Source organism: Ctenopharyngodon idella, chromosome 21 (assembly GCF_019924925.1).
Source record: "Ctenopharyngodon idella isolate HZGC_01 chromosome 21, HZGC01, whole genome shotgun sequence".
Taxonomy (NCBI): domain Eukaryota; kingdom Metazoa; phylum Chordata; class Actinopteri; order Cypriniformes; family Xenocyprididae; genus Ctenopharyngodon; species Ctenopharyngodon idella.
Genome location: NC_067240.1, coordinates 28,138,001 through 28,160,128, shown reverse-complemented (window position 1 = coordinate 28,160,128; position 22,128 = coordinate 28,138,001). Strand labels below are relative to the sequence as shown.

General features: G+C 39.8%; 1 protein-coding gene across 1 annotated transcript in view; it reads left to right on the top strand.

Annotated features, from left to right (window-relative positions):
- The window catches only part of stk32a (serine/threonine kinase 32A), a 65,078-nt gene that overhangs the window by 20,126 nt on the left and 22,824 nt on the right, over nucleotides 1-22,128 (top strand). Inside the window, exons 5-6 of the mRNA XM_051876966.1 lie at nucleotides 7,376-7,549; nucleotides 17,504-17,541. Of these exons, the coding sequence (XP_051732926.1) occupies nucleotides 7,376-7,549; nucleotides 17,504-17,541 (212 nt within the window). The remainder of the gene's footprint in view (nucleotides 1-7,375; nucleotides 7,550-17,503; nucleotides 17,542-22,128) is intronic.

The window sequence follows — 22,128 nt, the reverse complement described above, 5'->3', positions numbered from 1 at the left end:
TGAAGCCCTGAAATACAAATCAGGCAGCTTCAAAGGGTCATTAGACAGCTATAGAGAATGAAAAATTAATGACACACAAAATCTGACAATGCCAATGTTAAATTATTTTTTTTTTTGCTCATATTTTGCCAAGCAACTGTATCATGAAAAGGATTATGAAGTGCATAAAAGCTGTTTAATTTGTAGCCTTTTTGCCCTATGTTTGGTCTCAAAGTTATTATCTATACTATTACTATGAACATAAAAAAAACTATTATTTATAACATAAAAAATAAAATAAACATTAACTCAAATAAAAAAAAAAAAAAAAAATATATATATATATATATATATATATAAAGTCTTAAACTTATTTTATTTCACCTAGTGTCTCATTTTCATTTAATTTAAGCTAAGGTACTTAACTAAAAATTATTTAACTAAAACAAAATAAAGTAAAAATTAAGGGCCAGATTTACAAAACAGGGGAAATCAGCCGCAATAAAAGTGCAGATGGGAGTGGAAATTTCACAAACAAGCGGAGCCGATGATAATCAGGTGCAGATGATCTACTAACAACATGGGCGCCGCAAATTGAAAATAATGTGGCTTGGCGAATGATATGTTCGGATATCATCTTCCTCTGGCATTCCAATTAAATGAACACGAGTGGAGAAAATTCTCCTCCTTCTTTCACACGCTTTCTCTATCACAGCCATGTCAAGCACAAAGTGGGTTAAGACATGCTTTTTTGGGCATTAAATAATCCCGCAAATACCAGTAAATTGACTACCGCATACCTTTATAAATCACGTTGCATGATTTATTTAAATGCTCTCCTCCCATAAATGTGCTTCTGAAAGGGAACTCCTACAAATGCATATGCAATAAGGTCAGCTCCAAAAATAACTGTGCACGCCTTTTCATTGATGATTTTTCACTGCGTGTTTTAGTTTTTTCATGATAATGAGGGTTTGCGCTGGCACAAGCTGTTAGTAAATCTAGCCCTAAAACTTAATAAAAACTGTAGAGTGTTATCCAGAAGTTGTTTATTTTATTTAAAAAAATTAAAATAATAAAAAGCGGTTAAGTGATTGGCTAGTTTCCACCAATGTGTTTTTTTCCCCCTTTACCTTTTGCTTTTCTGCACCTAATGGTTTTATATACACAACTTCTTGCTCATTTCTGCAACAAGCTGTCTACTTAGGACTGTAACTGCACTCTTTGTGCACTTGAATGGGTGAAATGCAGAGCACAAATTCCAAGTATGGGACACCAGACTTGGCCACACGTATTGTCACTTTCACTTTTCACTTAAAGGTGCAGTAAGTGGTATTTGAACTGCGCTGTTGGACATTGTTGATATTTGAAATCAACCCAAACAAACACACCCCTCTCTTCATTGCTCCGCCTCCAAAACTCACACTCCAATCCTAACCACCCTGCTCTGAGTCAGTCTTGAACTCCGGCCCGATCGCTGCTGGCATGCGAGGCAAATGCACTATCAATGACGCTAAACACCGCATTCTCTAGTGGCCGTCAGTGTGCAGTGGTTTAACTACGGAGCTCTTACTATCTGGCCGCTGTTACACACGCAATGCGAGTGGATGTCTGTTTATCACAGCTGACGCGCAACAAAATGCTTCATGAAAAATAAAGCGCAGTTGATGAACGAACGACAAGGAAGCACAAAAAATGAACATACAGTACACATGAGAAAATACAAGGTGTTCGTTGTTAGTCGTAAACAGCACAGCAGCTCCAGACAATCAAAACCCAGTGTACTCACATGAGAAGCGGGATCAAAGCAGTTTTCAGGCCTTCCCTCTTAGCTCTCTTCAGCGCTGGAAAGCTTTTCTAATATAACCAGGTCCTAAAGCACTTGCCCAGGCATCTTCATTCCAGTGATATTCTTTTGAGCTGATTTGTATTGTGTCCCATTGCAGTTTTTTATTTATTTTTTATTTTTTTCAAATCTCCCTCTTGCTCGTTCTCTCTCCTCGACCGTCATACGCCCCCTGATGCTGATTGGTTAGACTTTTGTTGTTAGACTCGGCCCGACTAACTTCCAAACAGTGGATTTGAAATATCACTGAATCCCATTTTAACCAAACATGGTGTCCCATACTCTGAATTTGTGCTCTGCATTTCACCCGTCTAAGTACACACACACAGCAGTGAGTATTGAACACACACACTGTGAACACACACCCGGAGCAATGGGCAGCTATTTTTTGCTTGCTGCGGCGCCTGGGGAGCGATTGGGGGTGCCTTGCTCAAGGGCACCTCAGTTGTTGCCACAAACATTAGGCCACAACTGCCCCCTTTTCAAAGTCAATATAAATACCCTGAGAACTAGAAGAGACACAGCTGGGGATTATAGATAACTATAGAAATAAATAATGATGTAATCAGAAAGAAACCAAGAAAACTGAAACTAAACAGAGCAAGGAAACAGAAACTAATGGAAACAAAACAGTCCAAACATATCAAAATAAGAGTCCATAGAACCATACAAAATCGTAACAGTAATCTCCCCTCCCGGAAGGCACATGGCTGAGGCGACGGCAGGAGAAGCCAGGGTGGAGCTTTGGTTAAAGGTCCGGGCAAAACCTGGGGACTGACTGATGGAGGCAGAGCCGGAATGTTTAGAGATACAGGCAGAGCAGAGAGGCTGACGGACCAGGGCAACATCCACGGCTTGGAAGCTCAAGGTGGAGCTGCTGGCTCACGGCACCAAGGCAGAGACAGGGGATAGCAGACCAGGGCGACGACAGAGGGAGTGAGGACAACGGGGAAGCTGGAGGAAAGGAGAAGGAGCCAACTGGCTGACAGGCCGAGGTGAAGACATGGGCCTGGAGGACCAAGGTGCAGCCAGGAACTCAGCATCACGCCATGCTGGTGGAGGGGAAGTCCGAGGCTGAGCTGATGAAATGCATGAAGCTAGTGACAGGGGTAGAGCCGAGGAGCTGGACAACACCAGCAGTGCCGATGGACCCAGGGAACTAGACATAACCAGTGGAGGGGGTGGGACCAGGAAGTCGAGCGGGTACATTGGAGGAGGAAGATTTCTGGATGGGACCGGAGCATCCAGATAGCCGGACAGGACTGATGGAAAAGGCAAAGACTTGAGGGTGGGGACTTGGGATCCACGGATCACAGATCTATCGGGCTGTGGTCCACTGCTGGCTCTGGAATAGACTCTGTGGCTGTCCCTGGCTCCATGGTATCCGTGGGGCTGACGGGCTTCTCCTCTGCCTCACGGATGGTGAGAGGGGAACTGCTGTTCAACAACATCCACCCCAAATATTCCAGAAAGATACAAAAGAACACTCAGGAGAATCAATAGTACATAACACACGTAACTTAAGCTCGATAACCATCAAAGGACATAACCAAACAGGGAATATAAATAGACTGAGAACCCAAGGGCACATCAGGTGTTGATCATGAGAGTAGAAGAGAGCGCTGTTCATTCACTCCTCCTACCTACATTTTCTGTGAGTACTGAAACTAGAACCCACAACCTTTGGGTTACAAGTCCGACTCTAACTATTAGGCCACAACTGCCCCATTTTCAGAGTCAATATAAATACACTGAGAACTAGATGAGACAAAGTTGGGGATAATAGGTATCTATAGAAACAAACAAGGCACAATCAGAAACCAAGGAAACCGAAACTAAACAGAGCAGGGAAACAGGAACTAATGGAAACAAAACAGAATATCAAAATAAGAGTCCATAGAACCAAACATGGTGTAACAGATGTCTGTGGCCCCCCATGAATATTAAAGGGATAGTTTACCCAAAAATGAAAATTCTGTCATCATTTACTTAACCTCAAGTTGTTCTAAACCTGTATGCGTGCAAAAGGGGCGTTTCAAAATATGCTTTATTTTTGTAATTCCTCTAGGTACAACTAGTGTCGCAGAAACTATATATTAAAATATATATTAAAAATTGAGTTTTGCTGAAAACCTTAATTTATGTATTAGTGATAGCCAGAAATTTTTTCAAATATAAATGGAAGGACACATCAACGGGCAGCGTGTATGTAAAATCAATGCTGGCTTGCTGAATGGCTTTTCAAATGAGAGTAAGATGAGTGCTTGCTGATGTAGACACCCTGAGTGTGTCAGTCACTGATTGATTGATGGGTTACTCAGGGCACAGGCAGACACATGCTCAGACCTGCCAGTGGGATTTTTTTCTCTCTGAAATAAACATATAATAATAAAGAAAATTAGGAAAAAGCTTCTAGATTTAGTATTTTCACTTGACGATTTTTTCTTTTGTGGACATATTTTATATTAAAGCAGGACATTTGGGTAACACATATTGCCACTTTTTAAAATAGCCAAGAGGATGTAGTTTTTAGTTTAGCTTGATTTGCTAATTGTTATTTTTATGCAAGTGGAACAAACTCACAGTAGAGAGACTTTTATTGGATACAAATTTGGACAAACCCCTGACTGCAAGATGAGTCATCAATATTTTTGTTCTGTGTTACTGATATAAAAGGCTATTAATTTTTAATTTTTATATCTGCTATAATCTTTGTCATATTTTAGCATTGCAAGCTCACTAAACTACAACTTTGATTTCATATGCATTCTAATTTGCTTAAAAAACTTAACACAATGTGAGGTTTGTGATATGGCACCCTACTATTGCTCTACAGCCAGCCTGAACTGTTAACACAAGGTCGTCACCAGTCTGTTCATTGTCTTTTGACCTCTCTCATTAACAAGGCCTTTTCAGCCACAGAACTGTCACTCACTGGGTGTTTTTTTGTTTTTCTGCATTCACTGTAAACTCGAGACTGTTTACTGTGCGTTAAAATCAAAGATCAGCTGTTTCTGAGATACTCAAACCACCTTGTCTGCCACCAACAATCATTCCACAGTGAAAGTCACTTAGATCACATTTCTGCCCAACAAGGGTCGGGTTGCTACCACATGATTAGCTTAGTAGATATTGGCATTAACAAGCATGTGTACTAGCTGCACTTTATTTTACAATATGTGCACTTACCCAAGACTGAGTGTAACAGACATAGGCTAGTAAGAGCTGTGTGTGTATACCTCAAGAGGCGCTCTAGCGACTGACGCTAGAGACTGTGGTCTTTAGCCTCCTTGTTAGAGCACCCGACTCCCATGCCAGCTGACCCGGGTTCAAGTCCCGCTTACAGTGGGCAGTTCGAACAGGAGGGGTTACATGAGTAAAATAAGGTAACATAGTTTAAGTTCAGGGTTTGTACCTAGTTATTATGAATTTGTTGTAATACTAATGTACATCAACTTTTGAATGATATAATTATGTTTATACTTCAATTCATTATACATATTTAAACATGTATTTAAATGATGGCTGTAATAAAAACTTGTTCATGTTTATCTTGTACTCTAACTTGTACTAAAAAGATGATCAATTCACTGCGCTCCTCATTGCTGCTTGAACTGAGGCGTAATTCGGTGTAACCGGCTATAGCGATCTCTCAGGCATCAAAACAACGATTTTTTCTTTTTAATTTCATGATACAGTTGACAAAATTTGAAAGCTCAGACTTCCTTTTATATCAAACGGATACTAGGCAGCAGACGCACTACAATATTATTCTTTAGTGAAGTTTTGTTCAAACGACAAATCGATATTTTCAACCCAGCACTAGTGTCCACACAGCTGACATATTTACTTGTTGTAGATTATCCACATTGTGTGCATAAAATAGACACTTGTACAGATAAAACACGGCATCGGAGAAGCACTAATAAAATGTCACCTGGTCAGTGATTTTGGTCCTTCGAAACTGTTTCAGCCGAAACCAAGAATTGATTTTTGGCCGAATATTTGCAGTTGCCAAAATTTGTTGCAGGGTAACAGTTGGATTTCCAAATTAGAGTAAAAAAATTCTAGATTTTGAAGATTTTCAAGTTTTCTTCTAAAACATTTATTAATCTTAGTTCATGGTAATTTCAACATTTACTAATAAAAATCTAAAGTTTTATTTGTTAACATTAGTTAATGCACTGTAAACTAACATGAAAAAACAGTGAACAGGTGGATTTTTATTAACTAATGGCGCTTTTCCATTGCACGGTACGGTTCGGTACGGCTCACGTTTTGGCGCTTTTCCACTGCATGGGTCGGCTCGGTATGGTGTTGTGCCAAATTCCTACCCCGCCAAATTATTACCCCCCTAGTATTGGTAGGTTTAGCATCAGGTGAGGGGGAGGGGTTACGATTAGGGGTGGGGTTAAGATTAGGCAATCAGATAGCGATTTCAACGAGGGGGGCAATAATTTGGCAGGGAGTCGAAATTCGGCACAACAACGGAATGTTATGGCTCACTTAAATAGTACCACCTCGGTGGAGGTTCCAAGCGTGACGTACCCATACTAAATGTAATGTGTGAACACTGCAGATCACTGATTGGTCAGAGAAAATCATCACCAGCGTTATTGGATTTGAAACACAAGACACCAAATAGAGTACCTCAGGGATGACGTGTTTTTGTAGGCAAAACCCGGAAGCGAGTTAGCATTTTAGGACTTCAGGTTCCATCGCCCCAAAGTCTACGGGTTTTTTGAATGGGTTTTTGCTAAATCGCCTGAAATAAGGTCTGTGGTTAACAAAGCCTCTAAATATTTTCACGTTTTGATCTATGACATAAAACACCATTTATAACCCGCTTGTGATTTTTTTAAACCTTTTTGTGTCTTAAAAACGGTGGTTGCTAACAAATTGCTAAAAGGGACTACTTCCTTTGGCGGGGACTTTAGACGTTATAACCCTTTGTTAAACACAGAGCTTATTTTTTGCGATTTTCCAAAAGTCTATGGGAAAAATGCATAGGCTTTAGATTGAGGGAACCCGTGCGCCGCTAACTTCCAGGTTGGCCTACAAAAACACTTCATCCCAGAGGTACTCTATAGATTTAAATAGTCAGTTACAGCCACCGCAGTTTTTTGTTTGCGCAACTTCTTTTAAATGACTTGCTTTAAACGACCGTCGCCCACAACTTGAAAAAAGAAATGGCTGTATCGTGGTCAGTAGACGAGGTGCAGACTCGTTGGTAGACAAGAAGCGCATCCACGGCAGTAGAGGCGGCACAACTAAACGATCGGTCTATAATCCCACCCACATTGAAGCGGTACTAAACTGCAGTGGAAAAGCAAACTGAAAGTAAAGCGCGCCAAGCCGTGCCAAACCAAACTGAGCTGAGCCGAGTGGTACCACGCAGTGGAAAAGCACCATAACATTAACAAAGATTAATAAATACTGTAACAAATGTATTGTTCATGGTTATCTCATGTTAGTTAATACATTAACTGTTAACAAATGAGACCTTATAGTAAAGTGTTACTGAACACTGTCATAATTTGTCTAATGCAGGTACTCGTTTCAAGATGAAGAGGACATGTTCATGGTGGTTGACTTGCTGCTGGGAGGAGATCTACGTTACCATCTACAACAGAATGTGCACTTTACAGAGAGTACAGTGAAGCACTACGTGTGTGAAATCGCCCTGGCTTTGCACTACTTGCGCAACAAGCACATCATCCACAGGTAATGACTGCGTGTAAACTGCATAATGGTTTTGCACATCCAGTAAAAAAAAAAAAAAACAGGCAAAATGGTTTTTCCAAGTGGCTCAAATGTACACACATGCAAAGATATTAGTCAGATGCAGATTTACTGTTCTTTATGTTGCCTTGTGTGGCCTGGTTTGCTTATACTGACAATAGAGCTGTTGAGTTAATATTGCAACATAAATTACACAGACACGTGTCATGCCTCATAAATGAATTTTGAAGCAGCTGTGTTTTTTAAATTACATAAGTTGCCTATAAGTTGTTGAATAGCTATGTAGTAGTAGAGTTTGTGGCATTTCTTTCAACTCTTTAAGGTGTTCAAATAGTGAAAAATATGAGGCCCTGCTTGTACATTTTTGATTGAATGCTTTTAATTGAGTAAAATTCCACAGTACCCATTCTTTCATTTAACCCTGTAAAGCCTGACATATGAAATAATAGTCAGAAACATCTTGGTGCTCATATTTGAGGAGAAAAAAAAGCCCAAACAGAGCAAAAGTTTGCAATTTGGTGCAGTTGCAGATATTTATATGGCCAAAAAGTAAGAAAGATGCTAGTTATGTAAATCATTAGGATCTTTATAACAGCATGCCTACTAAAATGCATATAAACATCAGCTGTCACTGTATATCTCCTAATAATATGTCTTGCTAAGATGATATTTAAATTATTATTCCTAGCTCTGTTGTTTTTTTTTTTGTTGTTTTTTTTTGTTTTTTGTTTGTTTTGTTTTGTTTTTTTGTGGGGGGCAAAAACATACAATGCAATGCTGTACAATCACACTGAATCAACACCGACTGTCCTGGTTGGCATTAGTGTTGTAGACCCTATTTGCAAATTGATGTTGTGGTCAACTGACGGGTCTGCAGGAATTACACAGAGCTCCATCTTTGCAAGCCACTTGCAATGCCGATAACACTCCTGTATCCAGGCAGAAATGTCTGAAAGTCTGGCAGAGATAAGAGTTATAACAGTGGGATCATTAGGTTGAAATGACAGATAGAGCTGCATGTCATCTGCATAGCAGTGGTAGAAGCCATATACCTATTACCATTTCTAGTGAAGTTGTGTTAATGGAGAAAAGAAGAGGAGCCAGCACTGAACCTTGAGGCACCCCACTGATTAGCTGGTGTGAGTCAGATACTCCTCCTCTCCATGAAACCTTAAAAGATCTGCCTGTGAGTTAATACTGAAGCCACTGAAGTACTGTACCTTTGATGCCCAAGTCAGAAAGGGTAGAGGAGGATCTGGTGGTTTGCAGTGTTAAAGGCAGCTGACAGGGCTAGCAGAATACGGACAGATGATCTGGAGTTCGCTCTTGCCAGCCGTAGAGTTTCAGCAATGGTCAGCAGGGTGGTCTCTATAAAGTGTCCAGTTTTGAAACCAGACTGGTTGTCGATAAGTAGATTGTTTTGTGATAGAAAGGCAGAGATCTGATTGAACACATCTCTTTTAAGATTTTTTGACAGAAAGGGAAGAAGAGAGACTGGTCTGTAGTTGTCAACTGCTCTATGATTGAGCGTTGGCTTTTTTGAGCAGTGGGGTTACTCGGGCCTGTTTAAATGAGGTGGGCAATGTGCCAGTGGTAGGAGGGACAGGTTGTAGGATGACTGGAACAGAGAACTTTGGAGACCTCATTCTCTGTGAGGGGAGAGAAGGAAGGGAAGAGTATGTGTGGGTGGAGGTTGCTTGTGGATAAATGGTGCAGAGAACTGATTGCTGATGTTTGCAGTTGGTGAAATAGCTGGCAAAGTCGTCAATCAGGGAGGAGGTGGAGGAGGGGAACAGAGTAGAGAGGAGAATATTGTGAAAAGTTTCCAGGTGTCTGAGGTCAGAAAAGTTGTAGTGGAGTAACAAGATGATTATCAGTGGTACAGTTACACGTGAGGATGAGATCTAGCTCTTTGCCTGCTTTGTGTATCACAGGGTGTGCTGTCTTGTGAGGTTGAACAAGGCTAGAATCGTTAGGAAATCATTGAAGGCACCAAGAACTACCAGTAGCGTGCCATCTTCCGGAAAAGAAGACGCACAGTACGTCCAGTTCTTCCAGAAAGTTGCCCAGTTGACCTGGTGGGCGGTAGATGACAATAAGATGAAGTTTGGCAGGACTAGTAACATTAGCCGCCTTTCCACTGTCGGGCCTAACTTCTGGGGCTTGATTGTGTATCGTCAGGGCTTCCTCAGGACCAACGGCCAAGTTGGCGGAGGCAGAGTCTGGAGACGGCATCGCCGCGGATGATTTCATATAGGTTACCAGCTAACATCAGCATTAAAGACTTAAAAACATTTTAGCTCAAAACTCACTTTCTGATATAAGGCAGAGATATTTATATGAGATGCAAAAGACAATGCGCGCTATTACCATAGTAAACATGGTAAATACGACCGCTTAAAGAAATCAGACAAATCATATACGTAGGCTAACACAATCGTGTATTTATTTTATCTGTCAGTACATCTCGTCTCCTACCGTATTTAGTCTCCTCCATATTTAGCTCCACATATTTTATAAAATACAGCAACTTTTCGAGAGCTTCCTCTGTTTCTCAGACTGAAAATATAACTGTCGGGACTGTCACTGGAGAGAGTGCTAAAGCTCCTCAGGTCGTATTTTTGGTCTAAAATTTGTAGAAATTATCATTCTTTCTAAATGTGATGTAAACGTACTGTCCCGTGACTACAAATAAACAGAAACAGACACGACTGAATAAGTACGTGTGTCCGCTTTCTTTTGTGAAATAACAGTAAATACCTCTTTATTTCTGTGACTGAGGTTTAATCTTGACAAATTAATTTATTATGATCAATTTATCACTTATTATTGTAAAACTGTGGTAAAACATCAATGCTTGGGTTTTAAATCATTAAGTAAACAACAAAATGCCAACAAACGGCCGCTTTTTCATGTTCGTTTTGCAGCTGATTTTGGGCTCGGTGCTACAGGTCAGAGGCTATTAGCCCAGCCCGGCCTGTTGAAAGCCCTGGCTCGCACTGGCCCAACAGTAAAAAAGCGGCTAGTGATGGCATGATATTCAAAGAAGTGGAATTGCAGGGAGAAGCAAGAGGGAGAATTTCCAGCTGTTGTAAATGAGTAGACCTATCCCCCCACCATGCCCTGTTGGACGAGTGGTGTGGGAGAAGGTGAAGTCAGTGGAGAGGGCTAAAGCAGTGGCAGTTTGTCTGCTGAGATCCATTTTTCAGTCAGAGTCAAAACATTAAGTTTTGACTGACTGGCAAAGGCAGAAATGAAGTCACCTTTGTTGACAGCCGACTGAAAGTTTCACAGCCCGAAGGAGAGGGTGACAGGCTGAGGTTGTGGCAAAGGGAATGTAGGCATGGTTTGACATTAACACTGGCCAAATGTGGGTGTATTTTAGTAGTGGTGTGTGACGCAGTTACTCCTACTAACCACTCTGGTGGGTTGAATTTTATATATAATGTATGCATTTTTCAATTCTAGTCTTTTAAAAAGGCATCTGAAATACTAAATCTACATATCGATATTGAAATATCTGAAATGCTTCCATTACTCATTTTCCGCGGAATAGATACACAATACCACCTACTCTTTCACTCTTTCTCATCTCTCTGACAGCGAGTGACACACAAACCCTCCTCCCCTCACTCACTCATTTAATTTGCTCTGGATGAATATTGTTGGTGTTACAGGGCTTGAATTTCGGCGTGGGATTGCGTGTATTGCGCATAATTTTACTCATTCCCTCAGTTTTTGTGCTTATACTCAAAGTGTGCGCACATAAAGCCGCCTCTCAGCACTAAATTGAATTCACTGCTTATTGCACTTAAACAGTCAAATACACACAAAATAATGTCAAAATGCCGGTCTTGGCGAGTATTCACGTAAACAGAGTTATGTTTTAAGTGAATGTAAACAGTTGAGAAAGGAAACGTATCGTGTATGTTTTAAAGTGACAGCAGCCTAATACAGTTGCAAGAAAAAGTATGTGAACCACTTGCAGAATCTGTGAAAATGTGCAAAATTTTAACAAAATAAGAGAGATCATACAAAATGCATGTTATTTTTTTATTTAGTACTGTCCTGAGTAAGATATTTTACATAAAAGATGTTTACATATAATCCATAAGACAAAAAAATAAAATGACCCAGTTCAAAAGTTTGTGAACCATTGATTCTTAATACTGTGTGTGGTTACCTGGATGATCTACAACTGTTTTTTTGTTGTGTGATGGTTGTTCATGAGTCTCTTGTTTGTTCTGAGCAGTTAAACTAATTTTGGAAAACCAGACCTGAATGTAGGAGTGTACTTCTGTCTGCCATGGACAACAGAGATGAACTGATAGCACATGAGTATTATGAAGGAACAAGAAAGTAGAAACGGAGAAAAGAAAGGTATACTTAGTTCAGCATGCAATGCCTTATCACTGTCCTTGCTCAGTGGACTCGTGCGGATAGACTCGCAGGTCTTTACCCGAGTTGGTCTTCACGTGAGGATGCAGTACAGTCTATCTCTTTACATACTATATACACTATATTGCCAAAAGTATTGGGACACCCCTCCAAATCATTGAATTCAGGTGTTCCAATCACTTCCATGGCCACAGGTGTATCAAATCAAGCACCTAGGCATGCAGACTGCTTCTACAAACATTTGTGAAAGAACGGGTCGCTCTCAGGAGCTCAATGAATTCAAGCGTGGTACCGTGAGAGGTTGCCACTTGTGCAATAAGTCCCTTAGTGAAATTTCCTCACTATTAAATATTCCACGCTCAACTGTTGGTGGTGTCATAACAAAGTGGAAGCAATTGGGAACAACAGCAACTCAGCCACGAAGTGGTAGGCCACGTAAAATCACAGAGTGGGGTCAGCACATGCTGAGGCACACAGTGCGCCGAAGTCACCAACTTTCTCCAGAGTCAATAGCTACAGACCTTCAAACTGTCCTGAGTCCTGACCTCAACCCGATAAAACACCTTTGGGATGAATTAGAGCGGAGACTGTGAGCCAGGCCTTCTTGCCAACATCACTGCCTGACCTCACAAATGCACTTCTAGAAGAATGGTCAAAAATTCCCATAAACACACTCCTAAACCTTGTGGAAAGCCTTCCCAGAAGAGTTGAGGCTGTTATAGCTGCAAAGGGTGAGCCAACTCCATATTAAACCCTACAGATTAAGAATGGGATGTCAAGTTTATGTGCACGTAAAGGCAGGCATCCCAAAACCTTTGGCAATATAGTGTATATACACAGCACTACATTAAGGACTGCCCAATGGCAGTGAATTTATACAGTGTAGACCATGCAGTGTTATTTGCAGTGCTATTTTACATTTTATTATTCATTATTATTGTATTTATTTGTGCTATTGCTTGTGATTTGTTTATTTGTTCTTTTTTATTAGACTGTTGTCTAATAATCTTTGAAATTTATATTAGTTAGGCTAGTAGTTTTTGTTGTGGTAAGGAAGGAAATGTGGAATTTCAATGGTATCTAATATTTTGGTGTCCTTTATTAGAATATAAGGGTACATGTGTCAAAAAGCAATGAAAACAATAACTGTTTTATTTTATTTATTACTTTTTTGTGGTAGGTCAGGCAAAAATGTATACTACTAGACTAACCGGGTCATTAGAAAAAATCCTCAGCTTTGAGCCCTGTAATACTACATGAGAAACAACACAAGTGTTAATCACCCTCCAGTGCATTTCCATCCCTATAATGGAAGATCTCCCCTGAGACGGCCACCCCTTTTCCACCTGGGCTACAGAGATGAAAACAATACACCTTTTTTGCTACTTGAATTATTAACACTAGAGTGCTGCTCAATTAACAGCATCTTAAGAGACAAGGCTCTTCAAAACAGGATGTGGGGAGTGGATAAGAAAGACCAAAATGATTACTAAAAAATCCATTCTAAATTTGCACTATTCAGGTGGGATTAGTTTTCTTCCACCAGGAAGGCCATGTTCATTACCCTAAACCCAGTAAAATAATTAATACTTACATATTAGATAAATTGTATACTTATTACATACAGGTATATTTAAATTATATATACAGCAGTTCAAAAGTTTGAAATCTTTTTTTTTTTTTTTTTTTAGTTTTTAAAAGAATTCTTGGTAACACTTTAAGTTTCATTTTTTTTTAAATTAGTTAATTATAATATTAAACATGAACTAATCTCGCGTAGCCAGACTTTCAGACGGACGGCAGAAGGTCTGGACTCCATCACAGCTCTCATTGGCCAAGGACCGCCTAAGAGGATGTCGGACTCACATGTAAAGCAACCAGTTATGGTTCGTTTTGCCCTGCGTCATGTTTAGGGGTGTGAAAATGTAAAGTCGATGTCCCTACAATAACAGCCCAGCATGCATCAAATAAATTATTCATTCAAGAACATTGTGCAAGTTTACTGCAACAATGGAGCTGCAAATTTCACATACTTTTGAAAATCCAGCATTTAGTTGATACTGATAAGCGCCCATTGTCACAGTTGTAAACACTACAGCTTTCTTTTTCCATGAGGGGGTTTGTCATCACGGCATCTTTGTTTCCAGGTGGACTGTTAAAAAACGCGACACACATGTCTTCCGGAAATCCCATAGAATTCAACCAATCAGATGACAACTTCTAAACTCCCATTTTGTGGGCTATATGCATCAGATGATCAACCAACCGTCTGTGGGCGTGACGTCTGAGGATGAGACTAAACATGAACTAACAATGAACAATACTTCTACAGTATTTAGTAATCTTAGTTAATGTTAATCTCAGCATTTACTAATACAAAGATCAATGAACATTGTTGAAAAAATATTGAATAACTTATGTTTAAAACTAAATTTGAATGGTTATTCTGTGTTTTTTTTTTCCATCTGACAAGGAAAATAATCCCACTACGGCCAAAGCAATCTGGCTTTGAGTGCCGCCAAGAAACACAGAGACTGAAATCCTCCTCTCTAGTGCCATTCCAGCTTCTTCAGTTCACAATCACCAGTCAGCGGTCACTGCTTGAGTGATTTTGGTGTGAGAGAAAACACTCAGACAGTTTTAAAAGAACACACTCCTCACTGCAGGAAGTTCTCTCTACTTCAGTTTTTCCACAAATATTCCTGTCAAGAGTGCCGTGAATGGTGGAAAGTGGAGTTGAATTAGCATTTAGACAGTCATCGGAACTTGCATGCCTACATTCCCAACCTAATACTGTTGGATTACTGATTATGAATGATTATCAACCCAAATTGTTCATGCTTAACCATAAGTAGGCATTAGGTTACGCTGATTTTTTTACTTGCAATTGCTAGTATTAATAGGCAGTATCAACAGGTGGGACATTCTAATCATAAAGATCATATTATTTGACAAAGGGTCAATAAAGAGTAACACATGTCCAGCTTTGTCCAGTAAAGCTCAAAAGCAGTCATCTCACTTCAGCACTGCCAGCAAACGTTCAGATGCCCACAAAGGGATGTTATTGTAGAGCTTGTGTGTTGGGCTCCTGCTGTCCCTCTGTTTCTTAGTATCTTAACAGGGATTGGGTAACCAGGAGGGCAGCTCACTTACAGCCCTCATCATGATATGTGATGTAATGAGGCCATTAGATCCTGCTAATAGGTTGTTGGAGCAGTCAAGCGAAAGAAAAGGCTGGTGGATCGGTTTGCCCGGCCCACTGCTCTCAGGGTGGTCACATATCACTGCCATTGAGCTCTGAGAAAGGTCAGGTGTGCAAGGTGTGGAGGAGTAATTGTGATGACTTCCCATGTCACTTTTTTAATAAGTGATGCCTTTGAATCGACTCCAAGATATTTTAGACAATTTATAAGTGATGAGTATTACTGTCATCCTGCTACCGTAGCTAAAGCCAGCTGTCCACTTAACTCAAAGCATCTCGATGATGGTGGGGGATGGAACAACTTCTGACAGTTGTTGCTGAAATGTCACTTCTCAAAAGTGGGCACAAATAAAAGATAGGTTATCAATGAAGCAGCTGTGTCTGATATTTTAATATCACGTATTGTATGCCTCATTTAGGCAGCAAGTCTAAGTAAGTGTTTTAATTTAAATGCAACCTATTATGCAAAATTCACTTGTTTTTGAACATTATTATGTGTCCGCAGTGTTTGTACACAACCGCCCTATTGTGGTTAAAATCCATTCACTCTGTTTATTTTCCCCATAAATCTGAAACAGACGTCACATTGGAACAGGCTCCGCCCATGACCGGTCCTATTAGCTTAGCTCCCAGTGTTGCCAACTTAGCGACTTTGTTGCTAGATTTAGCTAGTTTTTTTTAGTGAGGATGTGTTCTTCCCAGTCCAGTCTTTCGGAGGCTTGTAGGCTAGAGTCCACCTCAGCATTAAACGCTAAAACAAGACACATGTTCCTGCCCCAACGGTCACGGCACGACAATACTATTAAAATTTAATTTTGGAAAAATACAATACAGTGAATGACAAGCGTCTGCAGTCTCCCAGTGGCTTACATTATTGGCAGTTTAGTGTTAAGTGAATAATTTACACCAAAACAAAAGATAACATACTGTATGCCTTCATATCCTTCAAAATGAGCTGTATGAAGGACTCGAAGCGAAGGCTGCCTTCCAAGGATCCTTCAAATTGAGACGTCCCTTGATGACGCAGCAGCCATGATATGCAGCCTTACTAGGACGCAGCCTTTCGATTGAGAAGTACCCTTTGATTATGGGTGCTTCATGGGATTGTAGTTCTTTCCCTCTTTAAAGCTGTTAAGTACACAGTCTTGTACCTTTGTTTTTGTCTCATTTACAAAATACTTTTTGCTTCTAATCAAAGTCTGTAATGTTGTGATTGGCCTCGTTGCTGGTTGGTTTAGTTCATGGCTTATAGCTCTTTAACAAAGACTCCCTATAGAAAAAATGAATAGGAAAAATAATTCCGGATCCAAGGCTACTGGAAAAAGGGGTGAGCACTAAAGCATTCTATAAAGCACTGTGGCTGGATCATTGAGAATCATTACTTCTACATAGATTCATATATTAAGTTGCTCAAGCAAGTGGCAAAACATTTAAACATATATTTAATTAGCACTTACAATTGGCAAAAACAGCTGACTCTCAAGCCTTTTTTTTTTTTTTTTTTTTTTTTTTTGCATTTAAATCTTTATAAAAGAAATCCTGCGGGTCATAAAGAACTTTGTTTTTCCTCCTCCATGAAGAGACGAGTACCATCCATTATGTCGCCTTGTTTATCTAAATGTGAGGTAAGGTGTAGTTTTCCTTGCTTTACCCTGGGCAAAAAGCCATGAGTTGACTGTGAAACAGTGGAGTTTAATTATGTGCATCTATGGAGAAATTACTACATTACACAGAATTGGGTAGAAGCTTCTTTTGGGTTTGTTGCTTTGAAATGTTCTTGCTTGGCCAGCTCTGTTCCAAAACCTAGAGAGCTTTCTAGCTGCCTACTGCCTACATAGGGAGCATCCTAAATTAAATAGATCCTCATACTTACTGCATTGGAATGCTCTACAACTCACCAACAGACCACACAAATAACGCTAATCATAAAAATAAAACATACTTACTGTTTACTACATACTACTGTCCCTTCAACAATGTGATTTTGACCATCTGTGAGTTATTTTCCAGAAAATAAGGGTAATGTGTGTAGGGTAACAGTAGTGAAAAGATAACGGGGGAAAAAAACGGACAGTTTGAACAGTCAGCTGTCCGTCTTTCCGGCTCAAAGCATATTGTAACTGACAGATCTGTAATCATATGGGACGCATTTTCTGGATCTTCCTCACTCACAGATTTTCCTATGATGCTGCTCTTTTTAGAATGAGTGTCTCTTCATTTTACAACTGACATGTTAATGTAATGCTTTACTTGTTTACTGCTGTATCCAATGAATTGTTAGCATGACAAGTCAACAGAACATTTGTGCTAACTGAACTTTATTTATGTGTTCACAGGGACATTAAGCCAGACAACATTTTACTGGATGAGCACGGTAAGCCCCAAAGCATCACTATTACTATTGCTCAAACTGACTTTGAAAAAAAAAGCTCTAGCCCAGACATGAAATGTAATTCAAATCATACAGATTCTTGAGAAGAGTTGTTAAACAGGTAGAATTACGTTAAAGGAAAGACCTCAGCCATATTTAGGCCCTGTTTCCTCCTGGTATTAGGATGCGTTTTGGTTGATCGGATCACAAGTAGACAAGGCAGACACATACCTGTTTACACCTGGTGTTTTAATCCATCTCTTTTGTCTACTTTCAACCACTTCTGTCCTGATTTCTTTGAGGGGAGAAATCTGGCTTTTAAAAACTGAACGCATCTGCTCAATTCAGCTGAACAAAAGTCGTAGCACAGATCAGCAGCAGGAGTCAGAGTTCATATATCACTTGACAAAAGTGAGGCGAGCTGACTGACAAGACCATGGCGGAAGCGATTTAAAAGGCGTCCCCACCCCCGGTTGACACCGGTGTTGTCACACATTGCTTAACCGGTGGGAAAATTTCCTCACCATCACAACCCAATCTTCAGCAAACAAAGTTTAAATCCCGTCTGGCTAGCGTGCTTCCCATAATGTTTACACATTATGTCAGTAGGCCTCTGGAAGTGGTCAAAAGTGGACAAGCTCTCTTAAGTCATGAACTAAACCACTCAGTTCAATCACAACATTGTGAGCTTTGCATTGAGAGTATTTCAAAATTGGCACTTTTTTATGCACCTAAATATAATTTTAGGCTCTTCCTATTGTGTACATTTTAATGTGGCATCTTTGCCGGTGGTATCTGATGTTGCGTCCCAATTTTCATATTATCTGCCCTGTGAATTGTTTCTGATATTAGAATTGGTGTGTCCCAAATCCTAATATGTTGATCCATACACACTCTAACGGGTAACACTGCCTACAACCCATTGCGCTTTGGAGGATTTAGTTCAGAATGTCTCCCTTATCTTTATCTATTTCGTGTTTGAGACATCCAAGATATTCAGTGGTGTGGGGTCTCCAGGACAGATTTGAGAATCATTGATCTAGACAATCATCACTTACAATTTCTGTCCTTTAATATAAGCCTTAGGTAAACATCTGTTCCTGTGCTCAGGAACATCTCAGAGGAGGTTTTGTGATCTATTGCTTCTGTCTATACAGATTAATGTCACTGGTCTCAGAGCAGTCGTTTCAGATTATGAAGACAGTATATGATGGAAATAGCGAGCAGTTGTTATCTCCAGACAGCACTGAAAGCCTGTGAACACCAAACAGTTATTGTGGCTTTGACACAGACTTTTATGACCCTTATGTAATGCCTCTCCATTTCACACTTGATCTGAGTTAACTCAAATTTTGAAGTGTTTGGTTTCTGTGGGTTTATTTAGGGTTGACAGTTTAACACATTATTTTAGTGTGATATATTTGAATATTTAAAGTAGTTTCAGTATCAGTGTGTACTGTATGTGTACATGAACCAACAATTAAAAATAGCAACATAGTACAGACAGAATAAAAGAACGTCCTCAGACAGGTTTACAAACTCAGTTGAATGTATTGCTATGGACTGCAGGCCAACAATTGGCTAAAGTTCAATAACATTGAATTAATGCAAACAATACATTAACTTTTAGCTATTCAATTCTTTAACACAATAATGTAATGTCCTTGAATTGATCTTTATATGGGGTCTTTTTTGGGATGTTGATATATGCAGTTACTTCAGTATATTTTGCATATAATAATTGCATTATTGAAATGTCTTTGCAAAGCTACTCTGGTAATGGGAACGTTATTGATTTTATTTAGTGCTCTCGTGGCAGAATATATCTATGATTCTGTTGAAAAACATGCATCATAACTGGAGCAATATTTCCTATAAGCATATATTTATATGCTTCAGTGTGTTTGTGGATGTGGCATCTTCATGAAATATCGAGTCATTTGGTTTCCTAATGATGCAGAGAGATCACGGGTGATGAAAATGATTGATAAAAGATGCTTGTACTTGTCAGTTTGGATTGAAAAGTGAAAGTACCTGAAGATCTTTAATATGTAATGCTGCCAGCATTAAAAATTACTAAAATGTACTACTGTATGTTAATACCATCGTTTTTGGACATAGTAGTATTGCTATATAACATTATAATGCTATGTTCTGTTGGACATTGCGCTATATGATTGCAAGGTTTGTTGATAAGGGAACCAGCGAACGTTAAATGTCTTACCCTCACGAAAGACTGCCACATAAACTAAAACAAAACAACAGCATAAAGCCCCAGGCCTGGTCCTCTCTCGTCCTTCGCTGTCGTCTCTCCTCCTTTTATCTTTCCGGAGCTCCTCCTTGGGACTTGAGACCGGTGTCAGGTGACCGTCATGCAGGGGACGTTCATTAGCACTTGCGCCACCGGCATTGCTTCATTCCCATGGCTCTCGGCCCCGCCCTGCTTGCCACATACCCCCATTGCACCTCGCAGGCCGGGGGAGGGGCTTCACAGCGATCACAGCACCTGGGGGTAAGAACAGACAAGGCAAGAGAAAAGGAGATGGAAGATGTGGAGGGACAGAGGCAAGAGATGGGAGAGAGGAGTATAGAATGCAGAGGGGAGAGAATACCGAGGGGTATCCAGTGCCACTGCCATCCGATCCTCCACCAGCTGGGTGAACTCCTCTGCGATGACTGGCAGTGGCACTGGATACTCCTCGGTGGACGGCCCTCTGACTCCTCCGCCCCCTGGTGGACGGCAACGGCTCCTCTGGCTTTGGGCAGCCGGCAGCGAGTCCCCCATTCCCTGCTCCTCCCCATCATGGTGGACAGCAGCAGGCCTCATGGACCCAGGTGGTGGGCTGGAGTGACCTGCTGGGGAAATGGACGAGCTCACTGCCATCCGCCTGGGTTGTGGAAGGGCAGATGCCATGCATGAGGGGATGGTGGCAGACTCTGCTCAGCCCTGCTCGATGACACTGCAGATTTCACACAACGGCAAGGTCTCTTTGACAGCGTGTTCCTCCTTCTTCCCGGATTTCGGCACCACTGTAACAAGGTTTGTTAATAAGGGAAGGTGGAGCCGGGAACCGGCGAACGTTAACTTTACTAATAAAATAAAGCAATTTTATTCAAATTTTAATTTAACTAATTACATGATGTGGCGATTAATAAATCTAATTAATCACAGATTAATCGCACATCAAATTTGGCTAAGAAATTACTCCCAAAAGATAATTTAAAGTCATTATTGTGTAAAGCATCAAATAGCATTACAACAAGTAGCTTCAGCAAGAAATATTTTATTTGATTCAACATAGAATTTATTACACATAGTCTTTGAACCATGAAGGTGAATAAAAGATGACTGAATTTTTATTTTTGAGTGAACTCTACCTTTAATGTTTTTCACTGTTATTCATGGAAATATGAAATTATTATTTTTATGAAATTATACTGTAAATAAGAAACTAAAACTGCCAGTAGGTGGCGATAAATGTCTTAATGAGTAAGTCATTGAGTCATTCATTCATTTGATTCATTCAAATGGCTGATTCATTCAGGAGTGAAGTAAATGGTTCTCTTTATGAATGGTCCATTGAATCATTAGGCAAGAGCGATTAGAGAGCAGATGTCTCTGTATGCTTTTGATTCGATCTTGCGGTGCTTTGATCAGTAAATCAGTATCGCATTGCTCTCGTGTTATTCTGGACAGAAAAACAGCACTCATGTGATATTGTACTCGTTGCTCGTGTTATAAGCCTGTAGCTTAACTATACCATATGATGTAAATATGAGACAAAAACTCAAACGGGCATTTTTTGCCCCATATCTTGAATTTTAGGGACATTCTAACTACATTCTATAGGCTCCATCACGCAGTAAGTTGTTTCCCTTCATCATATTTGTCATCAATCAACTGATGTCAGATGACCTACATAGGTCTGGAGCAAGTGCGTTAAATGTGTTAAGAAATTTAACGCGTTATTTTTCACTATAATTAATTAATCTGATTAACGCGTTAAATCAACAGCCCTAAAATAAACATAAACAACAGAACGAAAGTACAGCAGCAGCCACGGACTACTGCCTCATAAACTAAAACAGAACAATAACGTAAAGTAATAGTGAGTAATAAATGACATTATTTTCATTTTTAGGTGAACTAACCCTTTAAGACCGCTCATTAGCACTCGTGCCATTTTTAGTCTCTCAGTCCCGCCCTGCTCTATTACCATAGATTTTAGTATGTGTACATGATATCACTCTAATTGTTTGAGATTATATATAAAACTCATTTTACTAATCAGCATTCTGTCTTATTTTTAGTATAAAATATTTAAACATTCTTAAAACAAGACATTTATTTGAAAACCAAAATTGAGTTGGCTATTATTTTTTTCTTTTTAGGCTTAAATATAAGAAAATTCATGACCATAATAATTAGTCAATGGTATAAGAAGAATATTTAAACGCACAATTCAAAATATATTTTCTGAGATCAAGTCTTGTTATTTTACTTCTCATGAAAATCTGTTTGGAGTAAAATGGTAATTCTATGCAATTCATTTGAGATGTCCCTTGGAGAATCATGTAATCATTAAATAC